At 30.9% G+C, this 10,171-nt stretch overlaps 1 protein-coding gene across 1 annotated transcript; it reads left to right on the forward strand.

The window, feature by feature from the left end:
- Positions 1-440: 440 nt before the first annotated feature.
- On the forward strand, positions 441-5,829 carry LOC125854905 (probable beta-D-xylosidase 7). The gene is made up of 6 exons (XM_049534506.1): positions 441-888; positions 1,679-1,981; positions 3,082-3,251; positions 3,362-3,459; positions 4,170-4,934; positions 5,021-5,829. Exons 1-6 carry the CDS (start codon positions 487-489, stop codon positions 5,608-5,610), a joined length of 2,328 nt encoding a protein of 775 aa, XP_049390463.1. The 5' UTR covers positions 441-486; the 3' UTR covers positions 5,611-5,829.
- Positions 5,830-10,171: the final 4,342 nt, after the last annotated feature.

Consider the following 10,171-nt stretch of genomic DNA (forward strand, 5'->3'; position numbering starts at 1 on the left):
CCCGGTGTCTGGTACCCACATTGGAGTCCGACTAAATCCAGATTCGCGCCGGGAAATCCCACATTGGGATAAAGCGCTTCCTAATAAAGGTGACTTCGTACCCAAGGAGGCTCAAACCCGAGACCTCTTTGTTAAGAATGAAGGAGTACTTATTACTCCACTACTACTCTTGTTGGTAAAAGTAAATAACTAATATGACATGGCATGCCAATCTAGATTTTTTTTTAAATAAAAGAGATTATTATCTTTCTAGGACATAAATTTATAGTCCAATGATTTTGTAAGAAAAAAAAGCCAAAATTAACTCTAATGAAATCTTTTCAATGGTTGAACATTCAAAAGTAACTTTAGTGAAATATTCTTTTACTACCAATTTTTTTTTTAAAAGATATAGTTTCTTCTTTTTTCCCTTATAAATAATAAGTTCACCTCTCTTTGTACCACTCCTAACTCCAACTTCTATTTTCCCCCATTTTTCACTTTACAATGAAACTTCACATCTCAACTCTCATTACTACTATTCTCTTATCTCTATCATTCGTTTCGATTGTTGAATCAACTCAGCCACCCTTCTCTTGTGATTCGTTGAATCCGCAAACCAAATCGTTAAAATTTTGCCAAACAGGACTTCCAATTAGTGTACGTGTACAAGACCTTGTTTCTCGACTCACACTCGATGAAAAAATATCTCAACTAGTTAACTCAGCCCCTGCTATACCCAGACTCGGTATTCCGGCGTATGAGTGGTGGTCGGAGTCGTTACACGGCGTTGGTTCTGCCGGAAAAGGTATTTTCTTCAATGGGAGTATTGCCGGAGCCACCAGTTTTCCCCAAGTTATTCTCACTGCTGCAACTTTTGATGAGAATCTATGGTACCGCATTGGTCAGGTTAGAAATAATTTAAAAATCTGGTTGTTTTACTTTTTACTTTTATAATTCTTAGAGCGGCGATTTATTGAGTTCTGTCAAATTCATAAATATAACTATAGTTGAGTTGATTGATTATTTGAACTTTAATCTTGTTAGTGTGGATTTGATTTTTTTACCTCCATTTCCCACCTTAAAAGAAACAATAATAAGGGGAGAATTGATTTTGAAGGCATTAATAGTATTTTATTAATTTTAAGCAAAGAATAAAATAAATATACCTTATTAATTTTGTGATTTAGAACAAATACACATTATCTTTAACAGTGACACATATACATTATTTTTTTAATATAGACTATCTTTGCTTTAAATTGTAAAGTTGAGCGGAATAAATTTACCCATATATTCTTATTTTTATGATAATTTAATTTTACATATAAGATATCTAAAAATATCATTATTTCCTATTCAATTTATGAATGATCAAAGAGATTAGTAACTTGAAATATAAAGTACACATTAGGTATGTAGGTTAATATAGTACTACATTTTGATTGTGTGTCGGCGGATCTATGGGAATTTATAGTGTCTCAAAATTCAATTATTGTTACTCCATTTTTTAATAAAAAATAAAAAAAATTATTTTTCAGTATTAATGATTCATTTAAAATTTAAGTAAAACAAAGTTGAAAGAAATAAGCATCCGTAATTTACATCATCAGATTATGTTTACTTACCATAATAGACGCTTGATATAATAACCTAGAAAATAAAAAATAACATGTTGTAGTGTAAAAATGTGAATTAGGTGATTGGAGTAGAGGCAAGGGGAGTATACAATGCAGGTCAAGCAATAGGTATGACATTTTGGGCACCAAATATAAATATATTTAGGGACCCAAGATGGGGAAGAGGTCAAGAGACACCAGGGGAGGACCCAATAATGACTGGCAAATATGCAATTAGGTATGTGAGAGGAGTACAAGGTGACAGCTTTAATGGTGGACAACTTAAAAAAGGTCACCTCCAAGCTTCTGCTTGCTGCAAACATTTCACTGCTTATGATTTGGATCAATGGAAAAACTTGGATCGATTTAGCTTCAATGCCATTGTAAGTTACTCTTTCTTTTTTCTCGATATAATTGTGATGTTTGAATTAGTTTGTGACGTATGTTATTCACATATATATTATGTATCGTAAGACTCTTTTGTCCATTTTTTATAGCCTTTCAACCATTCTTCACTACTTTCGAAGCTTAGAATACTGTATTGTCTTGATATGTTATGTACTTTTCCTATCATAGAAACAATGGTCACGGGATTTAATTTTCTGTCAGATCTTTTTTCAAAGAAATATATATTTTAATGCTTAAAATTTGGAGGGAATAATTCTTAAATTACTGTTATGGAGGGAAGAAAAATGTTGTTTAATGTTTATTACTATGACATTGTCGGTGGGATATCAAAATAAAATAGAAATTGAAAATATAATTTGTCTTGCCAATATTTTGATGGACCAATTTCAAAAGACTGGACTTGTATTAATTAATTATACCTGGCCCCATTAATTTTTGTTTTTATTTTTTAAATTAACATATTTCATTGCTTGCCGAATATATTTAGTGATGATTATCATGTTAATGAATGATTATAGAAAGGTAATAGTCACAAAGTCAAATTGTTCATTTTCTATTTATTCTTGCACAATAAGCGGAGTGGATTAGGGTCGTTTTAGTCTTATGAAAATAGTTTCTTTATTGTGTTAGATACAAATAAAATTTATATACATTTTATACTTTCAAATTCGAGTTGTGAATTATAATTTATATTGAATATACTACTATTGATAGAGTATTTTTGGACCAGACAAAAGAGTGGCCGTGCCCGTGCCCGTGTCCACTATTGAAAAAAAAAAGATAAAACAAAGTCTTTGTCTTCTTTTTAGGTTTCACACTTTTTCTCAATAGATTTCTCTTAAGATTGAGAAAATTGGAGTATTTAATCTTCAACTTTTAGTGGAAAAAATGAAGAATGAGAATGATACTTTTTTACAATGTACTTTTATTCTTTTTGTCACATTACTTCAAGATTTAAGGAATCTACAATTTTTTTTTTATAGAAGTAATTTTGTACTATAAAGTTTAGTATATTTCAGTTTCACTTTTTTTTCTTTTGCAATCATGACCTCTGATTTTTCTTATAATTACTTAGGTTACCCCTCAAGATATGGCAGATACATTTCAGCCCCCTTTCCAAGATTGTATACAGAAAGCACAAGCCAGTGGAATTATGTGCTCTTACAATAGTGTTAATGGAATCCCAAGTTGTGCTAATTATAATCTTTTAACTAAAACAGCTCGTCAACAATGGGGTTTTCATGGGTAATTCTACTATTTACTGCAATTAAACTCTTATAATTAACTGACTTCAACTTATATACACTAGTAGTCTTTTAATATATATAGAAGTTAAACTCGTTTAAATATGATAGGTACATTACATCCGATTGTGACGCAGTTCAAGTCATGCATGATAACCACAGGTATGGAAATACACCAGAAGATTCAACAGCATTTGCACTTAAAGCTGGTATGATTGTACCCTCAAACTTTTTTTTTTTTTACTTTTTTATTTAATGATGTGACTAAATTAAGCTATGATAATAATCAATATCACCAAAAAAAAGTTAAGTGGAAACAATACATGTGCTCTCTGGGCTCGATTGGGCCTACAACAATCTCAACACCAATCTTTTGAATTTATTTGGGCCCAGACCCCATGGTATTGGTTTTGTGGGCTGAAAGGGAGCAAATAAAGTCCAAAATGAAAGCAGTAGGGGACTTCTATAATTTAAAACAAAATTAAAATATTTTCTGTGTCTCTATTTGTTTGTCTTGTTTTCCTTTTTAGTCCGTTTCAAAAGAAATGTTTTCTTTTCTTGTTTGGCAACTTTTTAAATTCTAACTTTTCTACGTGACATGTTTATGACCACAAGATTAAAGGATATGTTGGTAAATTAGACTACAAGTTTAAAAGTCTACTTTGTTTTTGCAATATAAACTAACCTTGTAAGTGGTCGAGCCACATATACGTGAGGGGTGTCAATTCACATCTCTTTGTCAGAAAATTACATTGTGTAGCTAGATAAAAATATTTTTATGTATATGTATTACATATTGACACACATTGGCTTGTGTGCGATTTTACTTCTATATATTTTGACGCCTCTTAGTCAAAATTCTGACTCCGCCACTATAACTATGTTGTTTCAAAATGTGATGGGAATTGAAATTTCACAGGCATGGATATAGACTGTGGGGATTACTTGAAGAAATACACAAAATCAGCAGTAATGAAGAAAAAAGTATCACAAGTTCATATAGACAGGGCTCTTCACAATCTTTTTTCCATAAGAATGAGGTTAGGATTATTCAATGGGGATCCAAGAAAACAGCTCTATGGAAACATTAGTCCTAGCCTGGTTTGTGCTCCACAACACCAAGAATTAGCCCTTGAAGCTGCAAGAAATGGCATTGTCTTGCTCAAGAATACTGGCAAGTTGCTTCCTCTTTCCAAGGCGAAAACCAACTCCCTTGCTGTCATTGGACATAATGCCAACAATGCTTATATTCTTCGTGGTAACTATGACGGTCCTCCTTGCAAATACATCGAAATTCTCAAGGCATTGGTTGGTTATGCAAAGTCAGTGCAGTACCAACAGGGTTGCAATGCGGCTAACTGCACATCTGCTGATATTAATCAAGCTGTCAACATTGCAAGAAATGCAGATTATGTGGTTTTAGTCATGGGGTTGGATCAAACTCAAGAGAGAGAACAATTTGATCGCGATGACTTAGTGCTCCCGGGGCAGCAAGAAAATCTCATTAATAGTGTTGCTAAAGCTGCAAAGAAGCCTGTTATATTGGTGATCCTTTCAGGAGGTCCAGTCGATATTTCTTTCGCGAAATACAACCCCAAAATTGGAAGCATTTTGTGGGCTGGCTATCCTGGTGAAGCTGGAGGAATTGCTTTAGCTGAAATCATATTTGGTGAACATAATCCTGGTAAGACTAGATCACTTCTTTACTACCTTTTCCCCTTCCTCAAACATGGTTGATTTTGATAACGACAACGTTTTTCTTAATGTCAGGGGGTAAATTACCTGTTACATGGTATCCTCAGGCCTTTGTCAAAATACCAATGACAGACATGAGGATGAGACCAGATCCAAAAACAGGTTACCCTGGTAGAACATATCGATTCTACAAAGGTCCCAAAGTTTACGAGTTTGGATATGGTCTTAGCTACACAACTTATTCCTATGGATTCCACTCTGCCACTCCAAACACAATCCAGTTAAATCAATTATCTTCTGTAAAGACAGTTGAAAATTCAGACTCAATCCGTTACACGTCTGTGGATGAAATAGGAAGTGACAACTGTGAGAAGGCGAAATTCTCAGCTCATGTTAGTGTGGAAAACTCAGGGGAAATGGATGGTAAGCATCCAGTACTACTTTTTGTGAAACAGGACAAAGCGCGAAATGGAAGTCCTATCAAACAGTTAGTTGGATTCCAAAGTGTAAGCTTGAAGTCAGGGGAGAATTCAAAACTTGTGTTTGAGATCAGTCCTTGTGAACATCTTAGCAGTGCTAATGAAGATGGATTAATGATGATAGAAGAAGGATCACGTTACCTTGTCGTTGGAGATGCAGAGCATCCTATTAACATCATGATGTGAAACCAAAAAAAATTGGTTGCAAAAGGTTATTGTTACTATTTTGAATTTCAAGAATCCTCTCTAAATACCTATAGGAGTGGCAATGCTGCAGCAGCAACAGCTAAAGTATAGATATCAAGATGAATTTGAGCTATTATCTCTTTGTCTTGCTAGATATCTATTTTATTTTCTCCTCTTTTCTTTCAAGAACTCGAAAAGTTTTATAAGAAATTCAAGTACCAACCACAAGGATTACCTGATTTTAGTTTTGCCACAAAAGGAAGGGAAAATGATCAATACATCATTACATTGTACTTGGCTGGCATTACTGCTAGCAATAAGTTGTTAAGGATGAGTATAGTAGTTTCATTCCGAAATATATAGTCTTATAGGGCCTAACAAGATGAGTTTCAATCTTGTCGGCTTTAACTGCCTTCAAAACAAACAAAGGTGGAACTGTCTAATGCACAAAACAACCATCCCGCGTTCGGCTAACACTCAATCTTCCCTTCTTGTGTATTTTATGAGGAGCCATGGGGTAAGACTATTGGTATTCATTCAGACTAATATTCAAGATTTAAATGTAACCTTTAGGACAAGGTTCAAAGTTTTGTGAAAAGATGTTAACATTGCCTTGCTTTTGGTTTGGAATGAAATATGAACAAAAAATGTTTCTAAATAATATAAGTTGCTTAAAGAAATATGAGCAAAAATTAGCAGCACTAATGGAATTATGTAGACTTTTATCAACACTACTAGTGTATATCATTATGAATTATAGAACAATGTGAGAGGACTCAACCAAAAAAAAATTATTAATATCTGCTACCTTGTCCACATCACACTTGTTCGAGTACAGCCAATCCCCCCAAACTGACCTTTTTATATTTGTACTAAGCTAGGTTGTTACAGAATCCATAATTAGCTACAAATACAAAGTTTTAAAAAAGTGATTGTGCCTTAATATATGACATTGTACAAATAACGTGCAAGCCTTAAAAGGGAAAAAATTGAAATTGAATAGGAAATATTTTTCGATCACTTTACTTGATGGAATTTTGTATATTTTATATATAGAAAGAGGCTATATCTAATTAATTAGCCATCCAAAGGAACTAGTGCAAAATTCTTATAAGTGGAAAAACAAGAACCAAACTTTTCCATTTATTTCATTTTATTACCACTAATATATTTTGTAGCTCTTCATGAGTAGGACCAAAACTAAATGGTCCATTTAAGATTCAGATAACTATATAAATTTATGGTCCATTTAAGATTCATCCAACTATATATATCTTCCCAAATCATAAATATGTATTAAAATATATTCTTGTGAACTCAATAGTTATCATATATTAATTTAAATGTATTTTGAAAATTCATAAATTTTAAATTTTAGGTAGTCTTTGAAAGTATAATGGCAGACATCTATTTCTAATTAGTAAATTGCAAGAAAATGAAAAAGTCAAATGCTTTTTTCTCTAGGATTCATCGTTGACTTTGATTCTTTTAATTAAAAGCTAATGGTTGAGGAGAAGATTCTCAAAGAATTTCACCCACTTTAATTTTTAATTAATTATTTGATAATAATGTACCAAACTACCCATGCGTTGATCTATGAGTATGACTACCAAAAATATTTTTTCTTAAATGCAGCAAGAATTGAGTCATGCTATTTGCAAAAAATAAGTATAGAAGAATCTTTTGGTTCTCGACAATTATTCTTCCTACTAATTACTATACTATTTATTTTTTGTTAGGGTAAGGTTCAAGAAATAGTTGTAACTCAATAGCCACGAAATAATCATTTTAGGATATATTCATTTTGTTGACGGATGCTTTTATTATCCTGGTAATAATTTTATATATAAAAACGATCTATACAACTTAGGTAATTAACTATGTATTTTAAAGCTCAAACATATAGTTAAAACTCAAACATGATTATATAGAAATTCTGATTATTTTTTTTTAGCTACAAGTTGTAGCAGGTTATTTTGCTGCTTATAGATCCATACTACATCGATTTTTGATAAATCTAATAGTGTAAAAGTTATTATATTGTTGGTTAGTATTTAAAAGTTAAGCCTGTTATTTATTTAAATTCTTAAAATTAAGATCATCTCTAGATACATTTAGCTTGATACAATATATATATATATATATATATATCCCTAGAGAGACTTCCCTTATTATCCACCAACTGTATCCAGCTACATATATAATATTAGGGAATTCAATGTCAAATGTATATTAAACAAAATTTGGAAGTGGAATCTGGTTGTTTATGGGATTTTCAACAGTATAAAGAGAAATATTCACCATTATACTTTACCATGAATATAATATATGATAAATAATTGGCACTTTCTATATGCTTTTCGTGGTTGAAGTCGAAGTGACAAAGTGTTAAAAAAACACTTGAAATAAATCAATTCAAATAGACTTAATAGTTGTTTTCAAATTATGTTGCCTTTTAGATTCTTTCCTCCTAAGGTTTTATTGTTATTCATTCGAGAGTCATCAGTAGTGTGTCATAAGATTAAGAACATGTGTATCAATTTAATATATGATGAATTCAAGATTTAAGTAAATAGATTTGTGATTTAATAAGTTTATAACGGACAAAAATTTAATTGAATAAACCAAAAAAAAACAGTAAGATCTGAGTATTGTTGCTTTAGAGTCTTGGTTCCAGATATAGCTTTGTGTCCTTGGGAGCAAAGACTTGATCATCAACTAATAATACAAAGCAAGAGAAACCTTGGAGTCATTTTATAGTGAATAGAATAATTATTATTTATAAGCAACAAATGGAATAGATGAACCAATAAAAAAGCTCCACATATCACTACGAGTGTCAGTAAAACCTATTGTGATTTGCGGAATCTTGTAAAAATCTAATTGATATGTATGTGGTTTTATTTATTATAACACGTCTTCGAATCATGAGTTTCTTTTTCTTCTTTCATAACTTATGCCACAAACCGATTGTTTCGATGACAAGATGGAATCAAATAATTCGGACAAACATTGATTCTGTGTACTTTTCAAGTGACTCCTTAATATAATTTTTTCTTGATGCCTTTACCTTGACTCATTTTTTGTTTCACTCTGATGCTGGATGTTCTTTATTTTGAGAGTCCGCCTAACTAATCGATCGCTAATTATGTTTTCTCCCATGCTTGTTGAATGTCTTCAGAAAGTTATGCGCCTCTCCATATATAGTTGTAGGGAGTAGGCATTTTATGAACTCTCGTACCTCATTCTGATCGGTTCATGTAAGTCATAAAGTTTATCACAAATATTATGTGATAAATGATTGACCAAGACATGTCATTTTAGACATTTAACGGATTTTGTTTAATTCTTGAATTTAACTATGATTGTCATTTGAACATGTGACATCATCTTTTTAGTTTAAAACTTGACAAGGATGCCAAGTCATTTTGACATGTGGCATAAGTTTGGCTCTCAAAATAAAATGAACCTTGAATTGAGTTTAATAAAATAGACTTATTTAATTGTGCAGTTCAAATTAATTATTTAATTGATATAAACGTAAATTTAATCTAAATTTTATATAAATTTAACCCAATAAAATTTATGTGTCTATACTATTATTATTTTTATTTTAAAAAGACAATTGTCTTAATTTTGTGAACGTATAAAAGTCTAATTTGAATATATTGCTTTTGATAAAATAAAAGAATACGTATACAATCTTGACGAGCACTCGTATATATAAATGAAATAGATTTGAATGTCTTGACCAATTTTATTGATATATTTATTATATTGATGCATTAAACACTTTTTTCAAGAAATAAACCACAATGGGTGAGTTTAATTTATTTATTTTCATGGCATAGAATAAGTTTAATAAAACTAGAGATTATTATGAACTAGTATGATTTTTCTCTAATGCATTGTATCTAGGCAATTATATTCAAAGAGAAAATTACATAATTAGGTGGTACACCAGAAAACATTAGATTTTTAACAAGGTAAGGATCATGCACCATCCACATTTTTAAAAACTCTTTTCATATGTCCAAAATTTAAATTTACGGTTTAATTATAGACATTTTTGAAAGTTTACACTTTATAGTATTATCTCCCAAGTTCCAACATTTTAGTATGTTTGACCAAGTTTTTAAAAGTAGAAAATATTTTTAAAAAATTCAAAAAGTAATTATTTTAGAAAATTAGTTTGTTTGGTCAAATTTTAAGGAAAAGAATTAAATATTTTCGAGTAGTCCAAAAAAGTTATTTTTCAAAAATAAATCTCAAAAGCACAAATTACTGCAAAATATTAATAAAGTGTCTTTAAAATTAATTAGGTAAACATAAATTGTTATTATTGTGAAGTATCTTTTTAGAAAATATTTATGATAAAAAATACTTTTTAAAATTAAATAATTTTTGAAAGCTTAATCAAATAAACAAATTACGTTGTTTCCGTTGTTCCTAAGTTGTCATAAGGCGAAAGAGAAAAAGGGATGTTCATATGTTCATAACATACCAATCGGTGAGTTGAATATATTACTCCATATATTATAGTAATTGACGTTTACCGTAA

Source organism: Solanum stenotomum, chromosome 2 (assembly GCF_019186545.1).
Source record: "Solanum stenotomum isolate F172 chromosome 2, ASM1918654v1, whole genome shotgun sequence".
Classification (NCBI taxonomy): Eukaryota; Viridiplantae; Streptophyta; class Magnoliopsida; order Solanales; family Solanaceae; genus Solanum; species Solanum stenotomum.

Bases quoted from the DNA above. Each gene is read 5' to 3' on its own strand.
- LOC125854905 (XM_049534506.1), top strand. From the start codon at position 487: ATGAAACTTCACATCTCAACTCTCATTACTACTATTCTCTTATCTCTA. The intron at 1,982-3,081 runs GTAAGTTACTCT...ATAATTACTTAG, and splicing joins GATTTAGCTTCAATGCCATT to GTTACCCCTCAAGATATGGC. The intron at 3,252-3,361 runs GTAATTCTACTA...TAAATATGATAG, and splicing joins CAACAATGGGGTTTTCATGG to GTACATTACATCCGATTGTG.